This window comes from Pelophylax lessonae, assembly GCF_965119305.1.
Source record: "Pelophylax lessonae genome assembly, chromosome: 5".
In the NCBI taxonomy this organism is placed as follows: domain Eukaryota; kingdom Metazoa; phylum Chordata; class Amphibia; order Anura; family Ranidae; genus Pelophylax; species Pelophylax lessonae.
The window spans coordinates 494,085,949-494,113,842 of NC_138772.1; the positions used below are offsets into that span (position 1 = coordinate 494,085,949).

At 43.9% G+C, this 27,894-nt stretch overlaps 1 protein-coding gene across 2 annotated transcripts in view; it reads left to right on the forward strand.

The window, feature by feature from the left end:
• Window positions 1-27,894, forward strand: part of OXR1 (oxidation resistance 1) — a 957,024-nt gene that overhangs the window by 773,913 nt on the left and 155,217 nt on the right. For both annotated transcript variants that reach the window (XM_082257928.1, XM_082257929.1), the window contains 3 exons: window positions 19,676-19,783; window positions 22,340-22,453; window positions 24,925-25,077. In XM_082257928.1, the coding sequence (XP_082114054.1) occupies window positions 19,676-19,783; window positions 22,340-22,453; window positions 24,925-25,077 (375 nt within the window). The remainder of the gene's footprint in view (window positions 1-19,675; window positions 19,784-22,339; window positions 22,454-24,924; window positions 25,078-27,894) is intronic.

The following is a 27,894-nucleotide window of genomic DNA, read 5'->3' on the forward strand; positions in this document are numbered from 1 at the left end:
ATTTGTGTCATAAAACCGCCTAGAACATTCACCTTCCCGCATACCACTCGAGCGCAGGAGAGATATTGTTGTTTTTTGGAAATTATGGTACTTTTAATCCCAGACCCTATATAATTAATAAAGAAATAAAAAGTAAGGGTCCCAACACTGAACCTTGGGGTACACCACTGGTATCCTTAGACCATTCAGAGTAAGTATCATTAACCACTACTCTCTGAATTCTATCTTTTAGCCAATTCTCTATCCATTTACAAACTGATCTTTTAAAACATGTAGACTTTACCTTACACATTAGCTAGGTATAGCGAACTGTGTTAAACACTTGCAAAATCCAAGTATACAATGACCACAGCCGCCCCTCTGTCCAAGGTTTTACTCACCACCTCATAAAAAGAAATCAGGTTTGTTTGACAACTTCGGTCTTTCATTAATCCATGCTGTCTGTTGCTTAAAATATTTTTTCCAGCAAGAACTCATCTATGTGGTCTTTTAATAAACTCTACAGTATCTTCCTGACTATAGAAGTTAAACTAACAGGTCTATAGTTACTTGGCAAAGACTTTTATCCCTTTTTAAATATAGGCACCACATTGGCCCTACGCCAATCCAGTGGTACTATTCCAGTCCTTAACCACTTAAGCCCCGGAAGATTTTACCCCCTTCCTGACCAGGGGGTATTTTGCGATTCGGCACTGCGTGACTTTAATGGACAATTGCGCGGTCGTGCGACGCTGTACCTAAACGAATTTGACGTCCTTTTTTTCCCACAAACAGAGCTTTCTTTTGGTGGTATTTGATCACCTGTGCGATTTTTTGATCACGCGCTATAAACAAAAAAAGAGCGTCAATTTTGCAAAAATAACAATATTTTTCACATTTTTTTTTATATGAAATTCCCCCCAAAAAAAAAGTAAAAATCAAAATTTTTTAAAATTTTCGGCCAATTTGTTTTATGCTACATATGTTTGGTAAAAAAAAAATCGCAAAAAGCGTATTTTGATTGGTTTGCGCAAAAGTTATCGCATTTACTAACAAAGGGAAAGATTTTTGTCATTTTTGTTGTTTTTTTTTTTAACGCGTAATGGCGGCGATCTGCGATTTTTTTTTTTTGCGGTACTGCGACATTGGGGCGGACAGATCGGACCCTTGACTGACATTTGTGACACTTTTGGGGTTACCAGTGACATTTCTACAGTAATCAGTGCTATACATATGCACTGTTACTGTAAAAATACACTGGTTATGAAGGGGTTAACTTTATTTGGAAGGGAGGGGCTGTGTGTATCCCTAGGGGCGTGCTTTCTACTGTGATTGGCTGTGGCTTGAGCTGTAAGGACACTGATCAACGGATCTACATACTAGATCCGTTTGATCAGTGTCTTTACAGCGAGGAGAATGACAGGTGGCTTGTTTACACAAGCTGCCTGACATTCTCCCTCTCCCCCGCCGATCGCCGAGTGACCGGCGGACATCGGGTCCGCTGGTCACACGCGCGGGGGGGGGGTCCGTGACCACGCGGGAGCGGGAGCGCGCCTCCGGGGGCGCTCGCTCCCTAGACCCTCACAAGCTAGTGACGTAGCCCTACGTCACTTTGCCTGTGAGGGGCTGACTGCCGACGTAGATCGGCGTTAGGCAGTCGGCAAGTGGTTAATGAGTCCCTAAAAATTTGAAAGAAAGGCTTTGAAATTACAGCACTCAATTCCTTTAGCATGCGTGGGTGGATGCCATCTGGTTCAGGTGCTTTATCAACCCTTATTCTGTCGAAATATTTCTGGACCATATCACTTTTTGATCCATTTTGGATCATAACCCCCCCCCCCCTCCCCAAAAAAAAAAATCTTTCCCCATTCCACCCACCAATAGGGGCTGACCCCTGTCTGACCTGTCTGCCCCACTATGATCTAATTCACCCCCCCCCCCAATCCTAGTTTAAAAACTCCTCCAGCCTTCCCATAAACCTCTCCCCTAGCACAAAAGACCCCCTTCTGTTTTGGTGCAAACCATCTTTAGCATATAGGTTGCACCCCAAAGAAAAGTGAGCCCAGTGCTCTAAAATCCCTCCCTGATACACCACATTGGAACCAATGACAGAATATAAGGAAGGTGGAGGCTCCTTAAGAACCAATTCAATTAACTAGGCTGCAAGTTAAAGGGAAGGACCTCCAACGGGATATTCTCTGAAATATTGCCTGTGCCATGCGCAACATAGGAAAGACAGGGGGAGATTGGAGAGCTTAATGCATGGCTAAAGACCTGGACCAAGACATGCCGAACCCTGGCACCCGGGAGACAGCAAACCATTCGGTTGAGATGATCCTGGCGACAAATTATTCTATCAGTCCTTCTGATTATAGAATCCCCAATTACCACCAGCTGTCTAGGCCTACCAACAGTCCTCTCACCACCTCTACTAGATTGACTGCTCTCCCCCGGCTGTTAGGGATAGCAGTGGCATCTACGGCTGCCACCTCTGAGCTTGCCACCCCCACATCTTCAGCCAACGTGACAAACCTGTTAGGGTGCTCAAACCCAGGGCTGGCCTTCCTTTTCTGTGAGCCCCTACCACTCCCTCTGACTGTATTAACCCATCTTACTACCTGATGATCCTGACTTGCCCCTCCATCCTCCCCAGCGAGTAGAGGGCCCCTTTCAAGGATGTCAGTTCTGCCCAGTGTTGCAATTTGCTCCTCCAGATACCTAATGGGAGCTTCCAGAAGGGCAACCCGCTCACATTTGTCACAGTGGTATCCATATAGGAGCAGTTGCTCAGTTATTGTATACATGCGGCACACTGTGCACTGCACAAAACCTTCCGTCTTGCTAGCACACATTTTCCCGGTTACAACAATAACACAACTAATCAAAAACTTCAGATGTTACTTACTGGTCTGAAGACTCCTGTTATAAACTCTGGTTTTTACCTCATCACTAAAGCCCCGTACACACGTACCGATTGTCGGCCGTAAATATTCGGCCGGTGACCGATCGGCCGATTGTAGGCTTGTTAGTATGATGCTTCCAACAGCCGACAGCGCATTTTCGGCCGAACAGAATCTGTCGTGCAGGCATTAAAATTTTTGTTGGCCAATACCAGAACGGCCGATTGTTCGCCAGTCAGTACAGATTTCGGCCGACAGACAGCAGATTTGCAAGACTGGGCATGCTCAGAGAAGAAAAAAGACAAGGAAAGTTAACCATCACATGGCATCACTTCTGCAGTCGGCTGTTGTTGGCCGACAAGATTTGTGTGCAGTCTTTTGCAGTTTTCAACAGACAAGAGAGCCCTGGACAAAAGACGGCCAATCGTTCGGCCGATGATCGGTACGTGTGTACGGGGCTTAAGTCGAGGTCCACTTTCTCAGAGATACAGCAAGCATGAAGGTGGCAAGTTCAGCAAGGAGTCCTGCAGAAATTTATATTGGATCTGAAGCACCTGTGGCCAATCAACCAATAAAAACTGTACTCTCCACTCAAATTCCCCACTCTTCAGTCTCCAAACAGCAAATCTGGTTATGCACAGAGCAGCCCCAATCCTCTTTTTCTGGGGTTCCCCGCTGGTGCTTCCCCCACCCCCCCAATCAAGCAGTGCTCTCAGAGAAAGCCACTTGTCCTTGGAGAACTGCTGTGTGCTTGCTCCCGAGCCACTGCTCTAAGCATCCATAAGACACATAGAGATGTGGCTCGGCTTAACCCTCCCTGCTCTTTCTCCTAATTGGTTCACTGGCTGTGATTGATAGCAGTAGGGGCCAGTGGGCTCCCGCTGCTGTCTCAGCCAATGAGGGGAGAAAGTCCCGGGACAGGAAAGGCTATCATGGAGATCGCTGAACCGGAGGGAACTCGGGTAAGCATTGGGGGGGGGGGGGGGGGGGCTGGAGGCTACTGCACACGGAAGGCATTTACCTTCGTGCTTAGAACGCACAAAGGTAAAAACCTTCAGCTTTTAAAACCACTTGAATGCAGAGAGTGCATAAAGGTAAAAAAAACAGAAACAAACTTAAAGTGGTAGTAAAGTCTCCTGACCTACTCTGCGCCATGCAAAGCATTGTGAAATTACTTATATCTAGGTGTCTTTCATGATACCCCAACCCACGCAATTTTAGAAGATTTTGCCTGATTTTTGTCAGCATGACGTCACTGGTGAATGCGCATTTTCTCCCCAATTGACAACACGTTCATTGTGCCGTCAGTCTGTTCATACGGGTGCCGTGCCTCCATCATAGCACTACCCGCAGACACCAGGGAAAAGAAGGTAGAATACCGCTATATGAAATTGGATACCGCAATTATGGTGCCGGCTTTGGCCAGAACACAGGAGCAAGAAGTCAAGCAGAAAAATACAGTAATAAACATGGTATGGGGATAACTAGTACTGAGGTATGTAGACAAATAGTATAGCGATTTTGTGTTGTGGGGTTTACTAACGCTTTAAGGCTTTAAAACCACTTTAAGCCTGTTTATTTACATATTTATTCCTTACCTAATAAGGGAGGGCATAGGGCATCTGTAGTGCAGAGGTCAGTAAGCTCTAGCAACCAATCAGATTTTAGCTTACTGTAGTGCACAGAGTTTAGGGGTTACAGCTGGTCAGTTGCTATGGGTTACTGCTCTGTTGACTAAGCCTTGTAGAAGGCCACTCTCTTTTTTTTAAAGCTGAATTCCAGGTATGGATATTTTTGCATGGTTACATTAGTCCAGCTGGATCACTGTATGTATGTATGTATGTATGTATTGTAACAGGAAGTCAGCTAAATCTGGGAATGTAGTCACAGGAAGGAGATACATTTCCACCTGATTTAGAAAGTCCATTAATTAATTTAGGGTGTTGGCTACAGAGCTAGCCAGCAGGAAGTTGAAAGGCCTTCACCTGTTCAGAATGAGGGAGTTAAGGCTCTATAATTTGTTCAGAGAAATTCCTATTGTTTGCTGCCTCCAGAAGCTGCATCCTGAAGCCATGTGGGCTGGGAGCAGGAGGACAGTCAGCGTGTGCCTCCCGACAGGATGTGTGGGCCTGGGAGAAGACCCCCCGGAGTGATGTGTGCCCGGGACGGTAACCAAGGGTGAATACGTCTCAAAGGTGAGAAGACGAACTGTTGATGTGAAAGAAACAAAAGGACTGTGTTGCCCTGTGAAGCTATTATAAAAGGACTATTGAGTGTCCGCTGTAGGACAAGGAAGTCTGCCCGACGGTAGGTTGGAGACAGACACTTAGGCAGGTTCCAGTTGTGAGAAGGTAGCCGCCCACAGAGGCAAGGATTTATTTTCTGTTTTATTTTATTTTGGATGTTTTGCTGCATACAGCCTGGTGAAGAAAACACCATTTAATAAACCACACTGTTTGTTTGCAAGCACTTGTCGGCTACCTCTCTGGGAAAACGCACCCCCCAAGGCGTCATCCACGCCTACCACCGAGCTAATCCCTTACATATGGTGGAGGTATGCAGTGGGCAGAAGCGAAGATCCCTGCAAGGAAGTGCAAATGTTTGATGAACTTTGTCTGGTGCATGAGATTGCACAATCTATGTGTGCAGGAGAGAAGATCCTGACAGAAAAAAAAAAAAAAAAAAAAAAACGTGTTTTAAAGAGACAGGGGTCTCAAAATTTTTTGATGAACTTTGTTGTGTCTGGTGCAAGTGACTGCACAAACTGTGTGCGCAGGAAAAGAGATCCTGCAAGAGAGAGAAAAACTACATGTGTTGAAGAGACAGTAGTCTGAAAATTGTTTGCTGGACTGTGAAAAATTTGTTTGTGGAGTTATTGAAGATGGGGCGGTCCAAACGCCTGAAAAATGCAAAGATAGATGAAATGAGAGACCGGATTCTATGGATGGAGGGGATGTTGCCGTCTGAACCAGCCCCATCCATGCCTAAAGAGAGTCTACTAAAGAGGAAGGTTGTTGTCCCTAGCAACACTGATGAAACTGCTATGGAGACGCAGTGTGCTCAGATGAAAAGTAAACTCAAAATGGAGGAGATGTTGAAACATCTGATTATATCAAATGCAGCTCAACAGCAAGCAAATGCAGCTCAACAGCAGGCAAATGCGGATTTTCAGCAGAGCTTTGCAGCTCAACAAAAGGCTCATCAAGAGAGCATGGCAGGCTGGAAACAGAGACGCCAGCAGCCAATGGAGGCCATCGGTTTGGAGGAAACCGAGTATGTGTGCAGGGCTGAGTTGGATGCCTTGCAACGGAAAATGGAAGAAAAGGAACAAGCCTTGGAATTGCTTAAGATGGAGCATAGAAACTTGCAGGAAACGAATGAACTACTCAAGTCTCATGTGTCACAGTGGGAAGAAACCACTGCTCTTCTTTTGGTCGAGTTGCAAAAACGTCAAGACACTATAAAGGAGAAAGATACCATCCTCATGGAAAAGGAAATTGAAATTCAGACTTTGCAGAAGCAAAGCATGTGTGAAATGTTGGAGTTGCGTAATCAGCTGGAAAAAAGTCTTCAGTGTTTGGAAGCTACAAAAATAGACCTGCAGGAGTCGCAGGAACAGAATGTCGCTCTGAAAACGACATTGTCTCTCAGCGACAACGAGAAAAGTGAAAGAGAGGCTAAATTACTGAGTACTGTGTATGAGCTCACCACTTTGAGCAATGTGGTAGATGAATTACGTGCGGACTGTGAAAGTTGGAAAGGGGAAGCCCAACGTGTCCAGCAGCAGTTAAAGGAGAAAGAAGCCTGTGTGGCAGAATTACAGTCTCATTCCCAGAAACTAGCCAATGAGGTGAAGGCTCTTATGCAGGGAAAAGAAGATTGTGAACATAAGAGGGAAAAAGTAGAGGCACAGCTTCTGGAATCGCAAGTCAAGGTGTCAGAAGGTGACCGATTGTGTGCTAAGCTGTCAGAGAAGGCAAACCGACTGCAGGTTGAGTTGGACAATGTTACAAATCAGCTTTCTCAAGCAGACAGCAAATCTAGAGAAATTGCGGAAGATTTTTCTATCTTGGAATCGCAGCTGCAAGACACGCAGGAACTCTTACAGGAAGAGAGGTGTCAAAGGCTGAGTTTTAGCACAAAGCTCAAACAAATGGAAGATGAGAAAAATGGCTTCCTGGAACAATTAAAAGAGGAGGCGGAAGCAAAGAAAAACTTATCAGAGCAAGTCGCAACATTGCAAGCTCAGATAGCGGTTATGAAAAAACGCATGGAAGAAAGCGTTGGTTCATTACAGTGTGTTGAAGATGTGAAAAAGAAGTTTGATCAGATGCTTGGTGAAGAGAAGACTGTGTCTGCAAAATATGCAGAAGAACGCGCCCGTGCAGAAACGGAGGTGCGTGATAACGAGAGCAAAGCCCTGTTCTTGGCTCGCTCTTTGGAGGAAGCTCTAGAGTGTAAGGTTGAACTAGAAAGAGTTAACCAACAGCTGTGTACAGAAATGGAAGATTTGGTCAGCTCCAAGGATGATGTTGTGAAAAGCGTTCAGGAGCTAGAAAAGTCTAAGCGAGCCTTAGAACAGCAAGTAGAAGAGATGAAGATTCCGTTGCAGGAACTGGAAGAGGAATTCCAGGCAACAGAGGATCTGTCCCAAAGAGGGGATAGTGTGCCTGATGCAGTTTTTAAAAGGATCAGTGTTTTGGGGTCTGTCCTGAGTGAGCCTCAGAAATGTGATGACACGTGGCTTGAATCACCCCTTTGGAATAAACCGTTCCTTCAAAAACTTCAAGCATTGGAAAATGTATCATTAGAGCTTCAGCAAACAAAGGAGCTGAGTAAGAAATGTGGTGATTTCTCAGTTCAGGCTGAAAACCTAGTGGAGAAAACTAAGGCTGTTGGTGAAAACGTGAAGCAAATGAATAAGTGCCTTTCAGGGAGTGTTTCCAAAATGGAACTGGTGAAAGACGGGTGGCAGAAGTTTGATCGTGATCTTGAGATGCATTCCATGTGGAATTCAGATAGAGAAAAAGAACTAGGTGACCTTGAGCGGTCAAATAGTTCAGCAGAAAGTGCATTGAAGAAACCTGTAAAAGAATGTGTTGCAGTTCCATGCTTCTTCACTGATGCAGAGAGGAGGTCTATAATGGATACCACCCAGATCGCTGGGTTCAACTGTGTTGTTGCCTTTGACCCCTATGTTGGTGGAAGGAAAGTTGATGATGTTCTGGTTGGCTACTTCTGTGAAGAGTTTGGCAAGAAATATAAACTGAATATCAAATCAAATAGTAGGCCTTTACTGCGACTCGCTCAGGAGGGCGAAAAGTTTAAGAAGTTGATGAGTGCAAATGCTTCAGATCTGCCTATGAATATGAAATGTTTGAATGATATTGATATCTCTGGGAAAAGGAACAGGGGTCACTTTGAAGAAATGTGTGACAGCCTGTTGTCTCAATTGGAAAATCCTCTGCACAGCATCTTAGAGCAAGCAAAGCTCAAGAAGGAAGATCATTCCCTTTTACAACAAAAAGTCAATGATTGTGTACAGCTGTATGGAGAGGCAACTCAAGTCACAGAGGGATGTCAAGAGTCCCTACTTGGAACAAAGCTTAGTGAAGCAAAGGTTCTCAAAGTTTTGTGGAAAACATTTATGGATTGCAGAGAGAGGCGTCTTAAGAATGTTGAAGACATTAAGACTAGCCCAATTGAGTTGCCTATGGATCACGGTCCTCCGTGGTGGATTGGACAGACGGTTATGAGGGACAAGCTGTCTGACATTTATGAGAAAGCTGTCAATGAAGATGACAGAAACGAGAAGGAGCGAAATGATGCCAAAAATGCAGTTGAAGAATGTGTATATGAGATGAGAGACAAACTGTGTGGCATTTATGAGAAATCCGTCAATGAAGATGACAAAACAGTTTCATCCGGAAGCTTGAGGATAATAGTAGGCTTATCAGTGAGTCAGCAGTGCTTGACACATGCGTGCCTGGAAATCTGTGTCCCAACCCTAGGGTTGAAACAAGAGGGGGGGGGTATGTAACAGGAAGTCAGCTAAATCTGGGAATGTAGTCACAGGAAGGAGATACATTTCCACCTGATTTAGAAAGTCCATTAATTAATTTAGGGTGTTGGCTACAGAGCTAGCCAGCAGGAAGTTGAAAGGCCTTCACCTGTTCAGAATGAGGGAGTTAAGGCTCTATAATTTGTTCAGAGAAATTCCTATTGTTTGCTGCCTCCAGAAGCTGCATCCTGAAGCCATGTGGGCTGGGAGCAGGAGGACAGTCAGCGTGTGCCTCCCGACAGGATGTGTGGTCCTGGGAGAAGACCCCCCGGAGTGATGTGTGCCCGGGACGGTAACCAAGGGTGAATACGTCTCAAAGGTGAGAAGACGAACTGTTGATGTGAAAGAAACAAAAGGACTGTGTTGCCCTGTGAAGCTATTATAAAAGGACTATTGAGTGTCCGCTGTAGGACAAGGAAGTCTGCCCGACGGTAGGTTGGAGACAGACACTTAGGCAGGTTCCAGTTGTGAGAAGGTAGCCGCCCACAGAGGCAAGCATTTATTTTCTGTTTTATTTTATTTTGGATGTTTTGCTGCATACAGCCTGGTGAAGAAAACACCATTTAATAAACCACACTGTTTGTTTGCAAGCACTTGTCGGCTACCTCTCTGGGAAAACGCACCCCCCAAGGCGTCATCCACGCCTACCACCGAGCTAATCCCTTACAGTATGTATGTATGTTACATACCTAGCAAATCCCTGTGGAAGCAGAAAATCATTGTAGTAGCACTGCTACTATGCCCAGTGGCTGCCCTGCTGCATAATAACTAATGAGGGTTGCTAGCTCAGCGCAGGCTCCATTCAGAGAACTATATGCATTTTCTCAGTGAATACAAGATGTCCTCTGATTGGATGAGATAGAGATGTGAGGTTGTGACGTTACAATCTCCACCATGTCCAATCAGACAACGCCCTGTTTTCTCATTCAAAGTATTTTATTCGAGTTATGTACATGCAATAGATACAACAGAAGTGTAAAAAGGATACAACAAAAATGTAAAGAAGATAGAGTCCAAATATAGAGTGGGCAAATGGTATACAAGATATAGAGAGAGTCAATGAGCGATAATGAAAAGTTAATAAGTATATTAAATAATGTAGAAGTGGAAGTCAATGGGGTTGCAATAATAGTAATAGCGTGTCCGTGTCCTCCCTATGGGTCACCCCTAATGGGTTCAAGCTGTGACCCAGAAGGAGAAAGGGTAATGGGAACCTTCCACAAATAAAGGATCTTCGAAAAAGTTACATTTCTTGACTAATAAAAGTATCTCATAGAACATATGAACGCCCTGTTTTCAATTAGAAATATTCAAGGCGTATTCTAAATTGTGCCAGTTATAAGCACTCGACCACCAGTTCCCCTACCCCCGTGGTTACTGTGCAGCATCAGGGCAGCTGCCTAGCATGGCACCTGAAAGATAGAAAGGATCACTGTAGAAGCGACAACTACTACATTGATTTTGATTCCATGTGGAATCAACCAGGTACGGAATATACATACTTGCTATGGTCCCAGTTGGAGCAATTTAACTATGCAAAAATATCCACACCTTGAATTCAGATTCAAAGATTTCAGGTATGGCAATTTTGATATTGTCCATATTGGTCCAACTTGGACCAATGTAAATATGTGTGAGCCATATTGTGCGACCCCTGTGGAAGTTGAAAATTATTGTAGAAGGCACCACCTACGGCGGCCCTGCTCCATATTGAACACAGGAGATTGCTCACTCGGCATGGACACCATTCCTTGAACACTGCGTTTTTTTAATTAATGCAAAACGTTCCCTGATTGGATGAGGTGGAACTGGGCAATAATGTCAGAAATCTGAGAACACTTTGCATTCATTGAGGAAATGCATCTGGAATGAGTGACTGCCTGTGTTTACAACGAAGCCGATCAGCTGCTTGGCACGGGAGCTTGTTGCTAGTGGAGATCATTGTCGCAGATATAATAATTCCCAGCTTCCACAGGGATCACACCGGTATGGCACATACATACTCCGTGGTCCAATGTAACTATGTAAAAATCCCCATACCTCGAACTCCGCTTTATTATTGTGTTTTCTCTATTATGTTTTGCTCTGTCATTTCTCACTTATGCCTGTAGTAGGTTTATCAGCTATTTGATTAATGTAGGTAATTAATGACCATGTTCCTTATTTTAACTGTCATTCCTGACGTATGCTAGGTTCTAATAATGGGAACTGTCTCCTACCACGTAGCCTTTTATTGCTCAATACACATACTGCCTTCCTTTCTGTATACTAGTTCAATGGGGCAATCTGATAGCGCAGGGTTTGGTAGGTCCAGGAAAAAAAAAAACACAATCATTGGTGCTCTGGTGGTGAGTGAGACCACTTCTTAACCGTTTCCAGGTTTGCTACTTTTAAATTTAAAAGAGAAAGTAATTTTTTTTTTGGCAGATTCATTCTTTCCTAGGTGGATGCAGCATCGGTCCGAGAGTTGGTGGCTGTCAGTCAGCAGCTCTCTGCTTTAATGGGGGTTGGGATACACGACATGTGTACCCCCCCCCCCCCCGCCATTCCTTACCTTTGCAGCTTAAAGTGGGGTACACACTAGTAGAAAATCTGACGAAAATTCCTGTACGATTCTCGGCTAGTGTGTACACAACTTTCAGCAGCCAATGCCGACATTTTCAACGAAAAAAAACTGAGGGACAAACGCCAAAATTTTTATTGTCCGTCCCCAGACTACCAATTTTCGTTTAATGTGTATGCAGTACGTCCCTGAAAAATCGGATACGAAAGACCGCGCATGATCTGAAGTTGCTGACAACCCGGAAGCCTAGGGACAAATGTCCCAAAAAAAAAAAAAAAAAATCGGACGAGAAATTTTGTGAACATTATGCACTCTAAAAATAAAAATAAAACTAAAAACGGTTATGACCGCTAAGCATGAGAGAGAAAATTCGGAGGATATTTCGTCCGATTTTCGTCAAGTGTGTACGGGCCTTAAGAGTGAGTCATCAGGGTGATGGCTAAAAAGCACAGCTCAACCTTGTGTTTTGCCACCACTGCAAGTATAGCCTGAAAGTGTTAGCTCAGGCAGATACATACTCTATTGCAGTACAAGTGTGAACTACCAAAATATCTGTAATGCCTCGTACACACGCAACGATTGTTGGCCGTGAATTTTCCGCCAACGTCCAATCGGCCGATTGTCGGCTTGTTAGTATGATGATTCCGACAACCGACTGCGACTTTTCGGCCGAACAAAATCTGGTCTGCATGCTATAAAATTTTTGTTGGCCGTCACCACAACGGCCGATTGTTCGTCAGTCCGTACAGATTTTGGCAGACAACATCAGATGAGCAAGACTGGGCATGCTCAGAGAAGAAAAAACACACGGAAAGTAAACCATCACATGACATCACTTCTGAAGTTGGTTGTTGTTGGCCGAAAAAATTTGTGTGCATTCTAGAGCACATTTCAACCAACACAACAACACTGGACAAAAGACAGCCGATTGGTCGGCCAACAATCGTTGCGTGTGTACGAGGCTTAAATCTAAATAGCTAGTGCTATCTGGTGCATCTGTGCAGGATCAGCTTCTAACTTCAGCTTGTTCAATTAAGCTTTGACAAAAAACCTGGAAGCTGATTGGTTTTTATTGAGAGTCGGGGAATGCCCTGATACCGGCTTTATCGGCAAGTACGAGTACAGATCCTTTCAGTGGAATACCGATACTTTGTGGTGCGTTTTGCCTCTATTAAAAATGAATAGACGCAATTTACACTGCAAAAAATCACATGCAATTTGAACAGGAATACCGTGCGACACCTGTCCGAATCACATGCGAGTTCCCCCACCGTTCCGGTGTGTGTGAACCCAGTTAAAAAAAAGCGAAGCGCCATGTAGTGCAGCAACAGGCAGTTTATTAAAATGTTATAACAACTCGCAAAGTAAATATGTAGTCAAATCCAAATCTACGGTTTCCCCTTCCTGCCAATGACCGCAAACCACGGCCACTGGAGGTGCTCACAGGGCTGGAGGAGAAGTAACGGGACTCCTGTGGGTATAAGGCGGAAGTGATGTCCGATTGAGGTGGACCCCCCCAGACACCTCCTCCAGCCCTGTGAGCACCTCCAGCGGTCATGGTTTGCTATCATCAGTGAGACGGGGACACTGCACTCCCCAGTTTTAGTTAATTAACATCTTTGTCCTTAGGTGGTGCTACCTATGGCAACATTCTCAAATTTACTCCCAAAAGATATAGCATTGAAGTGTACACAACCGCAAAGTTATTGGTGTTGGATAGAGTAGAAAAGAGACCCTCTGCCTCTTGTGTGGCCTGCCCCCCTAACTGAGAAGATTTACCCCGCTATTCATTCTGATGACCATTGTTGCAAAAACAAAGTTGTTTAGAGTTGTCCTGAGTGCAAGAGGCGAGGGGAAATCTTCCAGTGGGGCAAATGTTCTAGTGACAACTGTCTAAGATGGGAATTCGAACTTCCTAATGAGGAAAGTGAAGTGAAATCTCAGTACAAAGGCAGCAAAAAAAAAAAAAAAAAAAACCCTTCCCTACTCTATTTTTAAAACTTGGGGTTTGGGCTATACATATATTTTTTTCCAAAGTGATGAAGGATGTGCTTTTACAGCTATCCTTGCACTCTCCTAAAGAGATTTCCCCTCCTCTCCTGTCCCAGTGACAACTAATCGCCAGACAGTAAGTAAGGGACACACCTTCAACAGCAGCAAGAAAAAAAATATCTAGACATACACTCTAAAGTTAAGTGGAGTACACACTATAGGAAAATCGGGTGAATAATTGTCCGATTTCCCACGTTGTTTCACAACAAATCGAAACCGATAAAGAAAAATTGGCACGAAAATTTTCGTAAGACAAAGGCTTTTTTTTTTTTTTTTAATGGGTTCTAATCATGCATAGTCTTTCGTTTCTGATTTTTCGTATACGAAAATCAGACAAAAATGGTATGCATTTAAGGAAAATTGTTCTGTTCCTGTATGAGAAAAACATTTTGTCCAGAAGGGATTTTTGTCCCTTTGGAAATTTCGTTCGGAAGGGCAGAATCGGCTGTGGAAAGTTGGGTACACACTATCAGAAAATTTTAAGATTGTTTCTCGGACGAAAATGTTTGCCCAACTTTCTTATAGTGTGTGCGAGCCTTAAAGCAGGTAATCGATGAAGGAAAATCCTCATTGCCTTCTAAGGTCTGGACTTTTCCAGTTCATTGCTGAGTAGAAGCGGAGCCTTTGGATAAAACACGCTTACTCCTGTGATTACCAGAAGATTTCCTGTATGTCAGTGCTGTCTTTGATATCACACCTTCTACAAGGACAGTTTCTGCTGCACCAGTCAGTTCTGAAATATCCTTCCTCTTATTTCATGTTTTACTGCTTGGGCGAGCCCATTGGGCTTGTATTGTTGGTACAACAAAAAGCCTTGCACTGCATTCACAGTACAGTATGTCTGTACTGTGATGGATGTTTTTTGATCTTGTGCTGCGAACGTCTCTTTGCATATTAAACTCCAGAAAGCCCATCTTTTGGGGTACTGCCATTGCTGTCCAGTAAATGGTGCAAGAGTGCTAAAGTCAGAATGGCTATCCCATTTAGATTAAAGTGCACCGGTGCCCGGTACAAAAATGTACCCTGCGTTTGTGCATTGTGGTGCCAGATTGAATGCATGAAAGTGATCATCCTAAAAGATAAATTGTTGATATGGAGATTTTTTTCCATAGTTACATTTGGTCCATCTATTCATATACCGTACCTGGCTGATCTCCAAGGAAGCCGGAAAATCATTATAGTAGGCAACACTACAATGGTGATCTTCACTAGCTGCTGGGTCCTTTGCAGAGTGACTGCCATTGGTGGGCGCAGCCTATTGCATTAGGGTGTGCACCCAGAGCACAAACACACATGCGTGTATAACAGCATAGCAATGGAAGGTGTCAGTAGAGCAAATAATGGTGTCAGTAGGGCAGTGGACAGTGTCATTAGTTTTTTTTTATAGTTATTTTTTAAAATTATTTTTACAATATTTTTTTACAATTTATTTAGGAGCCCCGTCATGGGGCTTTGGTGAAATATTAAGGGTCTAAACAGACCACTAATGTCTCACTTATGAGTCAGAGAAAGAAATTGAGGACAGAGATTCCCCAGTCCCTTTCTCTGCATCCTGCAGTAAACATAGTTTACTATGCTTCAGTTAAGAATGAACACAGGAGTGATCAGCACAGATCACTCACTGTGTTCATTCAAAAAAGGAAGGGCCCGGTAAATTAAATATTTTCAAGCCCCTTTTCCCCTCCTGAGAGGAGGGGGGGGGGGGAAGCTGGCAGCACTGCAGGGGGGAGACAGGAAGCAGGAGGAATCGGCACTGCAGGGGGTTATTAGGGTGTGCCCAGTCACACCTGGCACACCCTGTGCGCACGCCTATGGTGACTGCCCTGTTGGTTATTAAACACAGGAGGCCATCTGCTTGGCACAGGGGCCAGCCAGAGAATGCTTGACATTTTCTGAATGAATGAAAAGCATTCTCTGTTCAGATGATGTGGAGAGGTGGGGCAGTGACATCACAGTCTCCACTATATCGTATATGTATATATTTTTTTTCTTCCAGAGGGTATAGACCTTCTGTCATGAGGATGGAGGAAGTAATCAATAGACTATGAGTGTGGTGACATCACCAAACTTGTGCCCCATTGAGAACTAGTTGTTCCTCTGCTTCAGTGGGGAATGGGACTTGTAGTCTTTCGTTCACAAACATCATCTTTGTAAATGGAAGACTGGCTGTGCAGGCAGTCCCAAAAGTGGAGTATATTTATGCTTTTGGCCCCTGCGACTGTACTCACCGTCACTAGGAGTTAAAGATGGATACTTAAAGGACACTGAGAATATGGTTTGGATTGCTTCAAATGGGACAGTGGTATTTCTCAACCATGTATTTAAAAAAAAAAAAAACATGTGAAGACTGCTTCACACAGTCAGACTCCTAGCAGATGCTAATATCATCAGCTCAACCACCTGTGTTCCACACATCGTTGAATATGCTGATTTACCCACCTGTTATCTACAATGGGTTCTGTGTTTACACTTATTACAATGTGTATTGTATTTCAGGAGCTCGAGGGCGGCCGTCTGCTAGTTAATTGGCTCGTCTGCTAGTTAATTGGCTCAGGTTGATTGAATCACTGTCACCTGTTAGTTGCTGAGTGGAAATAGTATACTGCTTGTGTTGGTTGTTCTGTAGATCTGTTAATTATATTTCTGTATACAATTTCATCTCCATAGGATAATGTAATCAGGCACGTGACCTGATAGGGTAATTTGATCAGGAGGGGGATGTCCATGCTGTATATAAATTCTGTGTGACTGTTCAATAAAGGAGAAGGTTCCAGAACAAGCTAAGTTGTCGGCTAGCTTTGTATGGGGGCGGCTGGAATATTTGAGATCTTTGTTCAAGACTGACGGAAGCTGTATACTGTTGGAAGCCCACAAACAGTGTGGGTCACGGTTCTGTTACAGCCCCAATGTATAACCCTGGATTTATACCTGCTTGGATCCACCAAGAAACTGGTGCATTCAGATAAAATCACCTTTCCCCTGACTCAGTGGCAATACCCCCTCAATAGAACCGCATAGAATTCTACGGAGCTGTCTCCGGGAAATGGCCTAAGGGCTTGTTTACACTTGCTCCAAATACTGAAGCGTATCAAATGCACCTTTTAATAGGTGCGGTTGATAAGCATTTAATGAGCATTAAAAATGCTCAGCCAAACGCCCTATGCGCGTTTGCAGAGCGGTTGACAAGCATCATGTGGCCTGGTATGGTTCAGAAGGGGTGCTCTCTCACCCCCTCCCTTTCCTGACCTTCCAGGCTGCGGGCTTGGATAAGGGTCAGGATTTTTTTTTTTTTTTTTTGGGGGGGGGGGAGGGAACCCCACGCTGTTTTTTTTTTTTCTCCCTCTTTACCAGCTAAAATTCTCACTGTACGAACATACCACAACTGCATGCTTGTTTCCATAGACTTGAATGGAAGGCGTTGAAAGGCTTCAAATGCCTCCAGACCTGACATGAGGCTTCAATTTTGAAGCGACACTTAACGCTTCATGTTTCGATCATGTGAACATCACGCTGTCCATTGTATCATTTCCATAGGTGTTTGATGGGTGTTAAATGCCATTGTGAATGTAGCCTTATATTGTAATTGACCAGCCAGACAAAAAAAAGATTTTATCTGGAGGTGTCTAAGGTTTCTGCTGCCCACAGATCTGGGGTGGAGGGGTAGAGAAGGTTAGTTTATGTTGGGGAGGCAGATAAAAGGATAACTGCACTTCCGATGAAAGTAGAGTTATCATTTAGAGAATTTCAGCCACAATTGTGCTATTAACAAAAATAACACAACAACAACAACAGTAAATATAGTGCAAACAATTGATATATTGCTGATTATAGATTTGAGATAGTTTACAATTGTGCTATTGTCTGTGTAAAGTGCAGATCTTGCCATTGCTGAATCTCCGGGGAGTGTTTGTTCTTTTGCCCATTTTCCAATTGCCAATTCATTGCTGCTCATGAACCGGAGAACGGTAGAAACGGCTCAATGCTTTTAATTGCTGCAGTGAGATGATCACCTGACTCACAGGGCATGGTGTGAGCTAGAATAGTCTTGGGATTGTTTTAAAATGAACATGGCTTTTTGCCCTTTCAGGCTAAATTGACAGGTTCCCACGATGGCACCTCTGCAATCCGCTTCCCTGTATATAAACGCTGTCTCTGTGATGCCCTGTTGCCTTGCCCTATAAAAGCTTGAAGGAATATCTAAAGCAAAACTTTTTATTAAATGTAGTGGAGGGTTAGATCTGTTTTCAGTTTGGAATTGGATATGGACTGAGCGGGTGATCAGTGCGGCGGGCAGGGGAAATAAGTGGAACCGATCTTTTGTGACTCTCGCCACAGTGGCTGGAAGCCGGTATCTCCTCCTCCCTCCAGCCGGACTTCCAGCTGTTGCAGGGTGAGCAGCATAAGGTTGGTTCCAGTACTTTTCCCCCACCCGCCACACTAATCACCTCTTCCTGTCCACTATCTGATTATCTCCTCTGCTTTGGCCCCCTTGTGTGGCCCTGCTTCACCTCCGCAGCTGCAGGCTTCTTTCCTCCCCTCTCCCGCCGGCAGCAGGATGGAGAGTGGGGGAAAGGGCCAGTAAAGATGTTGATTATAGGCCACTTCCTTTTCTAAAGGAGCACAGTAAGTGATCGGTACCGGTAACTATATCTTTGGTAAGGGCCTGTTACTTTGCCCAGGAATCCATGATGCTATTAAGGTGGCACTGCCCTTCACTTCCTGTTCTGTGGACTCAACAGGAAGTGAGCTGTTCTCTCAATTTGAAGGAAGTCCCCTCTTGGACAGTGGTCACAGGAACAAGTGTCCCCCCATTGGAAGACTCTCGCTTGTTTCCTCTTCTCCTGGATTTACCCCCACTTTAATTTGCCGGTGACATTGGTGATCTCCGAGGACAATTACACTGAAATATCCTGAACGGGGCAGAAATAAAAAACAGATTTTATATCCCTTTACCACTCTAGACAAATGTAAAGAAGGTTTGGCTTTAGTTGTACTTTAGGGTGGGTTCACACTACCCCTTTAGAACAAAACGACCCGTTTTTCACTGCGGGTAATGATTGCAGCTGGGGAGCGGTGCCTTGCTTTTTTACAATGCAAGGCAGTTTCCCTATTTTTTTTTTTATTTCTAAACTCTAATGGAATGTCACAATTTTCTCAGCTGCTGTGAATAGAAATGCAGGGACATGCCGATGGTGCAGAAGATTGCAACATATCTGCATTTTTCCGCACCACTATTCCCTGGAGTGTGGAAGTGTGAACAGGACACATGGAAAACCATTGTTTGCAGAGAGCTGCATTTTCCATCTACAGAAAGGCACAGCGTTCTTCTATTTTGTACATTTTCCCTTGGCTAATAGCTCTGTTTTAATGTCTGTGTCTGAGCTTCCATGGGCTTATCAACTTACCCCTACATGACGGTGCTTAGGTCTGATGATAGGCCTCTAACCCAACCAGCACTGCGTCATTGATACATGCTGTCTTATACTCAGAAGTACCAGTTGTCCCAAAGGACTTCAGCAGGCAAACCATAGGGGAGTAGAGCAAAGGTAAGTATCAGTAGAAGGGGGGGGAAAGGGGCTGTAATTTGCCTCAAAAGTGATTTTAAACCCTTACATCTACCCAATGATGTGACTGGCTTCAGGTCATACACTGAATGAAACCAATCTTCCTACAAAAGTTGTACCTGTTTATTTGCAGCCTTATCTCCTCCACTTCCATTTAAAGTCCAGAATTTATAAAGCTTGTTTGAGCTGTTGGGGAAAAAAAAGGGGTGGAGAGCTGAAATTACCCTCTGCAGAGCTTAGTGGGGAGAGCTGATTGAAGGGAAGAGATAGTCCCCCTTCACACAGGAGCAGGGCTGAGGTTGTCAATCAACTGGAGGTCCCACCTCTCTCCCCCTTTTTTTTTTTCTTGGTGTCAGGAAGACTTGTCAGAGGAACGAGGCAGCAGACAAATATTGCACTTAGTGTTCTTGATTAAGATAAGTAAAAACTATAGGCGGATATGCTTTGTTCATATTTTAGGTCTGAGGTTTGCAACCACTTAATTAGTCTTCCTCCTGGAAATTTGATTTGCAGAACTTTTTTTCTGTTTTAATTTAAAGTTTCTTTTGTTCTACAGGTGGAATCCAGGGATTCGCTGAACAGCATTGCCCTGAAGTTTGACACAACACCAAATGAGCTGGTTCAGCTCAATAAGCTTTTCTCCAGAGCGGTCGTACCCGGACAAGTATGCTCTCTGTATATTATTTTGATTGTATTTTACTTAGAGCACAGGATCTTATCTAGGGGTATGTGTACCTCAAGACTTACCTTTTGCTTTTTGTACATGGTGTTTTTGCATAAATTTTCCTTGTTCAAAATTAAAATATAGCATTTTTAAAAATATAAAATTTTTTTCATCACAATTTAATATGATTTATACATGAATATATCGCATTCACAAGGTGGACAGGACCAAGAGCTGTAGTCCTCGTCTTACTTTTACCAGGCTTATTTTACCGCTATGCTGTCAATAGCTTGTGTATAAATAGCAGGAGCTTAGATTGTACACAGATGAATGAGTCAGAGGAGGTACTCCCTTCCTCTTTCCTGTCCTACCCCGTGGATATGCCTCGTACAGCCTTTTAGGTAGACTGAGTGTGCATGCTGAGTTGGGCTTCAAAAAGCATTCACTGTGAAATCATTGTCATAGATGCACCCTGTAGTTAAAGGTTTCACTATGAAAATAATACATAACTTTTTATTAACTTGTAATCTTAAAGAAAAATACCATGGACCAAAAATCTTTCTAATTTCTCTTTAATGTGAGCCTGTACTTTCACCATTTAGGGGAACATAACAGCATCCTGTGAAGTTATTTTAAAGTGGTTGTAAAGGCAGAAGGTTTTTTTGATTCCTAATGCATTCTATGCATTAAGATAAAAAGCCTTCTGTGTGCAGCAGCCCCCCTAATACGTACCTGAGCCCCCTCTCTATCCAGCGATGTCCACGAGTGCCTTAGCCATCCGGGCTCTCCCTCCTGATTGGCTGAGATACAGCAGTGTTGCCATTGGCTCCTGCTGCTGTCAATCAGTTAGCCAATCAGGAGAGAAAGGGGGCGGGGCCATGGATACAAAGAAGTGCAGCTCGACTTGGGTGCCCCCATAGCAAGCTGCTTGTAGTGGGGGCATTCAAGAGGAGGGAGGAGCCAGGAGCACCAACAAGGGACCTGAGAAGAAGAGGATCCAGGCTGTGTAAAACCAACTGCTCAGTGAAGGTAAGAATATTATGTTTGCTATTTTAATAGAAAAAAAAAAATGAGACTTTACAATCACTTTAAGTTCCACGCCAGTACAAGGTTAGAGCTTACACAGGGCTATAAGGGCCCTCCTATGAGCCCCAATGGGACAGCCCTTGACCCCAGTTAGACATTGAGTGCTAGATTGTGGAGGGCAATGGGACTGTAATGTGTCACTCCATATGTGGTTGTTTTCTTCTAGCCAGGAGAACTATAATACAGTAAACCCCCGCTCCGCCTCCATCGCGGTTCAGTTTTTGCGGTCCCGGTATATTGCGTTTTTTTTTTTTTTTGTAATGTTATTTTACTATATAAATCATTAAAAATTAAATATTTTTGTGTTTTTCATAGCTCTTGCTATGTCTCTCAGTATCTTTTATGTGTTTAAATGAGTTGCTATTGTTTTAAAAGTGTGTTTAAAGACCTTAAAATGCTTTTACACGTACAGTGACAGTAAAAAAAACATGCCTACAATGCATTTTAATAGGGTTTTTCTATTTTGCGGAATTTCACTTTTCGCGGCTGGGTCCGGAACGTAACCCCCGCAATGGAGGGGGGTTTACTGTATAACTAACCGTTCCCGGTATTTTTAGAAATGTAAAAAACTTAAGGGATTGTTTGAAATAAAAGTACACACATTTTGGGGGTACATTTATATACATGTAGGAAGTGCTAATTGAGATAAGGTTATGCACATTAGGGGATTCTCCGTAAACTTTTACCAGTTTTCTAAGTTGCCAGGTTGATTTCCTTTCCAAGAACGTGCAACCGGCAGCTGTCTTGATGGCCACCATGGGACTACATTTCACACTTTGTCCTCAGAAGAAAGAGGAAAAAGCTACTCATCGTGGAAGCCATGGTTCAACTCCACTTAGGAGTGAAACGTGTTAGTTTGGGTGCACCCGGTGGACTTGTCCGTGCACTGAGTTGCTTCAATAAATGTAACCTTGGCTTTTACAGTGAGCGCCTTTTTACCCTTCTGAGGATTGGGGTGCTGGGCGTGAAGTGGTTGACGACCACGGGGTGCCTGCTCCTGATGTCACGTGGCTGGTGAGGAAGGTGAAGCCTATAGCGGAACATTATTCTCTTTGCACATGCATGGGCATATATTAGTGGCTAAGAGCCACTGAATTGGGATTGTCATCTTTTGACTATTCACTATCTAAAAATATTGTTTTTGAAATTTAGCATGTGTATTGTAATAATTTTAGCTACTCACACCAAATTCTTTAAACCGTGCAATACTAGCTATACTAGCTGAGATGGTTTCTGTTGTATTTATTTGCAAATCTATATGAAGCTACATCAATGACACCTCTGAAAAAATGTCAGGTGCTTGGGTAATGGGGATTTTCAGTATTAAGCTATATATTAAAATAAGACCTTTAAAACAAATGCGGCATTGCTAGGCTTTTTAGAGTGTAAGTTTCTTCCTTCTATGTCCCTTTGGGATGTTTTAAGTTTCTGAAAATAATGCCATCTATTGATTTTTATTCTTATTTTAAGCTGCTATACGTCCCTGACCCCGACTACATTTCCAGTGTGGAGAGCTCCCCGTCCCTCAGTCCCATAAGTCCTCTATCTCCAACCTCCTCGGAAGTGGAATTTGAGAAAACCATTGTAAGTATGGTGTATTTATATATTCTGTCCTTCATGTGTTTTATTATTTTTTTTTTTTTTTTTTACTTTAGGATCAGAGACTATACAAGCTTGTGTGATATGAGTTTATATGTTTTATAGCACCTGCATGCATATGTGATGTTCTGCTGCCTTACTGCAATCACTATCTAAGGCGTAAAGAGATTGTATAGTCTTCTCAGGTTTTTTTTTTTTTTTTTTTTTTTTTTTTTTTGTACACCTAAAAAGGATCTACTTGACTTTTTTTTTCTTTACTTCATGTTGTTTAAATTTTTTTTATTTTTCCACCATTATATTATTTTTTGTTTTTGCATATACTGTGTAGTTGTTTATATAAATAGGGAAGACATATTGGCTCTTTAGACATGCAGGCTCAATGTTACACAATGGGGTTGATTTACTAAAACTAGAGAGTGCAAAATCTGGTGCAGCTCTGCATAGAAACCAATCAGCTTCCAGGTTTTGTTGTCAAAGCTAAAAATGGCTGTGTTGTTGGGTGTCTATGGAAATACTAAGAGTATAGGTGGTTGCCGTCATCCCTAGATAATAGAACTGTGTTTTGTTGGTTCCTCAAGCCAAAAGAAAAGGGATTGTGTAGGCAGTAACATGAGTTAAAAAATATTTATTTATACAATTTACATACAAAGTGAGAGCAGTAAAGACAACAGTGGTAGTAACAAAATATTCTAGAAAGTGAACAATTTCAGTATTAGTGATTTCACTAATACTGAAATTGTTCACTTTTCTAGAATATTTTGTGGTGATATCTTGATAAAGGCTATATTTCTACAGCCAAAACGCGTCGGAAAACCGTCAGTTTGGCTCACATCCAATCCGAATGTCTTCACAGTTTAAACGACGGATCACCTCAATAGAACTAAAGTATAAGAAAAACTAGCGGTTGTTACTACCACTGTTGTCTTTACTGCTCTCACTTTGTATGTAAATTGTATAAATAAATATTTTTTAACTCCTGTTACTGCCTACACAATCCCATTTCTTTTGGCTTGAGGAACCAATAAAACACAGTTCTAAAAATGGCTGTGTAACCCTAATAACAAAAAATTGATCATGTCCTTTTAAACCAGTGGTCTCCAAACTGCTGCCCTTAGGCCGAATGTGGCACTTTGCTTGCTTTTATCCAGCCCTTGGGATATTCTTTCTCCCACTGATACCAATGATGAGACACTTTTCCTACCACTCACACAACTGATGGGGCGCGAATCCTCCCCCCCGGGTCCCAACGGTGGGGCGCGAATCCTCCCCCCCTGGGTCCCAACGGTGGGGCGCGAATCCTCCCCCCCTGGGTCCCAATGGTGGGGCGCGAATCCTCCCCCCTGGGCTCCAACGGTGGGGCGTGAATCCTCCCCCCTGGGTCCCAACGGTGGGGCGTGAATCCTCCCCCCTGGGTCCTCAAAGGTGGGGCGCGAATCCTCCCCCCTGGGTCCTCAATGGTGGGGCGCGAATCCTCCCCCCTGGGTCCTCAACAGTGGGGCGCGAATCCTCCCCCCTGGGTCCCAACGGTGGGGCGCGAATCCTCCCCCCTGGGTCCCAAGGGTGGGGCGCGAATCCTCCCCCCTGGGTCCCAAGGGTGGGGCGCGAATCCTCCCCCCTGGGTCCCAAGGGTGGGGCGCGAATCCTCCCCCCTGGGTCCCAAGGGTGGGGCGCGAATCCTCCCCCCTGGGTCCCAATGGTGGGGCGCGAATCCTGCCCCCTTGGTCCCAACGGTGGGGCGCGAATCCTCCCCCCTGGGTCCAAATGGTGTGGCGCGATTCCTCCCCCCTGGGTCCCAACGGTGGGGCGCGATTCCTCCCCCTGATGTCAGGGCATTTTCTTCTCCCACCAGCCACAGTCCGGCCCTCTTAAACATTGAAGAACAATAAACTGACCCTTTAGAAATTTTGAAGACCCCTGCTTTAAAGGATGAATAGCAGCACAGGGCTTGTGCTGTGTAATTTGGCCCTTTTTACGGTCTAAAATACCTGGTTGATCCTGTTTGGTGCTGCCCTTTCCCCTCTGTAAACTGACCACGTTTATCATGGCTGCTGAGCCCTGACACCGTGGTCAGTTTACGTACCTCCATTATCCCTCTGCCTCTCACCCCCCCCCCCCACCTGTCAACTAGTGACAGTGTCAACCTGCTCCCTGCCCCTCCCGTCCTGCTGCTATCATAACTGTTGTCATTGCTACAATCCCCTGTGTTCCATTAAATGATATGCCCAGTATATGTGTTTATTAAAAATATGCCGCTGTATATCTTATTTCAGCACTCACGTGACCGGTCACCGCTCTCCTCCTCTCCTCCCCTCCTCCCGGCTGACGTCAGCTGGGGATTCTCAGCCCCTCCCACTGTAGTTATCAGATCCGAAGAGGAGAGCAGCGAACAGTCACTTGAGCGCCGAGTGGCACTATGAAATAGGATATACTATACAGTGACCTGTGTGTGTTTTTAGGACCCACAAGGCCTTCACCGCAAGGAATCTGCATCAACCCCCTCCTTCTCATCGGTCCGTCCTTCCAGGGTGGTCTCATCCACATCGGAGGAAGAAGAAGCGTTTACAGAGAAGTTTCTGAAGATTAACTGCAAGTACATTACTGATGGAAAGGTATGTCCGGTATATTGATGTATTTCTATGGATGTGTCATGCGTTTCTGTGGCTGAACTTCACTCTGCACAATGTAAGGGATGGGGTGGGGGTATGTTTATAATGTTTACCTGTTTTATATCATTCTGCTGATCAGCTGATTAAGACTCCATTCACACTAGCGCAGCTCCAAAGTCGCACAATTTCCAGTGCGACTGTGATCTGGATCAAAGTCACATCCGAAGCCTCACCAAAGTAGTGCTGGCACCTTTTCAAAGTTGCTGCAACTTTAGGTTGCGCCGACTTAAACAGATGCCATTGAAAAGCATGCGCTGCGACTTGTCATGCCACTTTGATGTCCACAGTCACCTGACAATTTGCACAAGTGTGATTGAAGCCTTAGGGTTTGTATAAATAGAAGCTTACAGTTTACTCAAACTTTCGGCTCTATTTAAGAGCCCATGGACGTTGCTGTAAAGCAGGGCTCAAAAAATCCCAGGTGCCAGAAATTGCATCCTAGTACCTGGGCCTCTGTTGGCCCATTCACTGTTGCGGGGATTCACAATTTGAAAATCGCCCGGGACATGCGGTTCTGGGCACCAGGCAGTTTGTGTTTTTTTTTCTACATTTAGCCTTGCTGTGGGAAAGCAGGACGGATCACTTGTCAGGTGGAAGCATTCGGGTGGCTCCGCTGCCACCTATTTGCTTCCACACACGTGGGTAAAAAAAAATGTTTTTAATAATTTTAAGTTACACCCAAGCACATAAAATCAACCTCCCCCCAAAAAAAATGTAAACGGATGCATACTCGCGCTTATGCGTGAAACCGTCTGTTGCAATACACGTTATATATCACAAAATGGAAGAATGCCCTAAGGGTTCATTATAAACCATGGACAATCTTGTATGCTGGCCTGACCCTTGGTTGACACCTATGTGTTTTTTAGTGTGTTTTGCAAAAAGCACTACAGTCTATTTAACATGGTTTCCTGTGAATCTGGTTCATATCTATGCGTTTTTTTGAGCGGGTGCGTTTTTTGGAAAGGGTCAGGGACTTTTTTTTTTTTTTTCCGCAGCAGGATGTGTTTTGCATGTAATAGATTTCAGTGGACCCATACCAAAAATGTAAGTGTTTTTTTGGGGCAATTAGTAAAGTATGGCAATTCTGTTGTTGAAATTTGACTTTGATGCCACTTTACACTCTCTGGCACTCAAGAAGCATCAAATTAGTGCAGAAACCTTTATGTGTCCAAAGTTTCATGTTAGGTTTAAGGGTTAGGGTTAGCGGTAATTGTTAGGGTTAGACCGCTGTCCCCAACGAGTAACGCTAACCCCTTACTCTAACATGCAACTTTGGACCCAAGGGTTCCTGCACTACTTTGATGGGACTTTGATGCTACTTGAGTTCCAGAGAGTGTAAAGTCCCATCAAATTTGTGTCAAAGCTGCACTTCATGAACAGAACTGTCATTCTTTCTTCTTAACCAAAAAAAAAAAAAATAGAATCGAATGCAGGTAGGGTTTGAGTATTCTGTATGTGCTCCTCTACGTGGCTCCATTAAAATCCATGGTTTTACCCACTACAGGGACCTAAGGCTGGCCTCTTTACTGGGATCTGCTGGCATGGCCGTTTTTTCTGGCTCTACTTGTTAAAATTGTATCTATTGTCTATGGCAGGGTTTCTCAACCGGGGTTCCTCCTGAGGTTTCTAGGGGTTCCTTGAGCAATTTCTGCATCTCAGATAAGTTCCCACTGACACCAATAATCTTTTTAGCTATCTGTAGGGGATAATTCTTCCCAATGACCACAAGAGTAAGGAGCGTTCTTCCCACTGACCATCACACTAATGTATCATGAGTTGTAGATATAGTCATTTTTAGTAGGGGTTCCCTGAAACCGGAAATTTATTTCAAGGGTTCCTTTGTGTTGAAAAGGTTGAGAAAGATTGGTCTATGGGGACTCTTTTATACCTGACCAGAAGAAAGCTCAGATCCACCTTTCAAATTGATGAATGGGCCAACAAATCCACATTAACCATCTGGACATACACTTGTACCTGTAAGTGATTGTAAGTCTCTATTCACACTACCGCGGCACGACTTGTGCAAGACTTCGGGGGCGACCTGTGAAGTCGCGTGCAGCGCGACTTGCACGGACTTCACATAATGGAAGTCAATGCGAGTCGCCTCCAGGTCGCCCCGAAGTAGTACAGGACCCTTTTTCTAAGTCGGAGCGACTTGTGTCACTCCTATTAGAACGGCTCCTGTACTACCCTATGGGAGCTTGTGAATGGGGTCTAAACGATCACCTTGTAAAACAACCTATTCAGTTTAAAATAGAAATGAGAGGCAAAATATTTGTGTATACATATAAAAAAAACATCATAACCACTTGCCACCAAATTACGTACCTGGCACGTTCTTTGAACTCAAATAGTTGTACTGGGGTACCGTTTTTTGTTTTTTTTGAGCTGATAGTCGGCTTTCTTGTAAAAGTAATCGGAACAGCTAATCAGCTACTTGATCTCTATTACAAGCAGCAGGAGGGAATGTTCAGGCTTTCCCATCCCACTGGGAGACCCAGCCTGCGCTGGCTAGTCAGACACCCAAAAAAACCCGTGATTGGCTTTGATCGGGTCTTTGCTATGGTAACCTTTATCTTATAGACCCCAGATCCCTCCATATAGAGTACCTGTCATGTGCCTATTGCTGCCACAACATGTACATTCCTTGTGACAGCAATAAAAGTAGTTAAAAAAAATTAATAAAAATTTACAAAAATCTAAAAATGTAATGTGCGTGTTGGTCCCACTTGCACACAAACAAACAGCGATCATTCC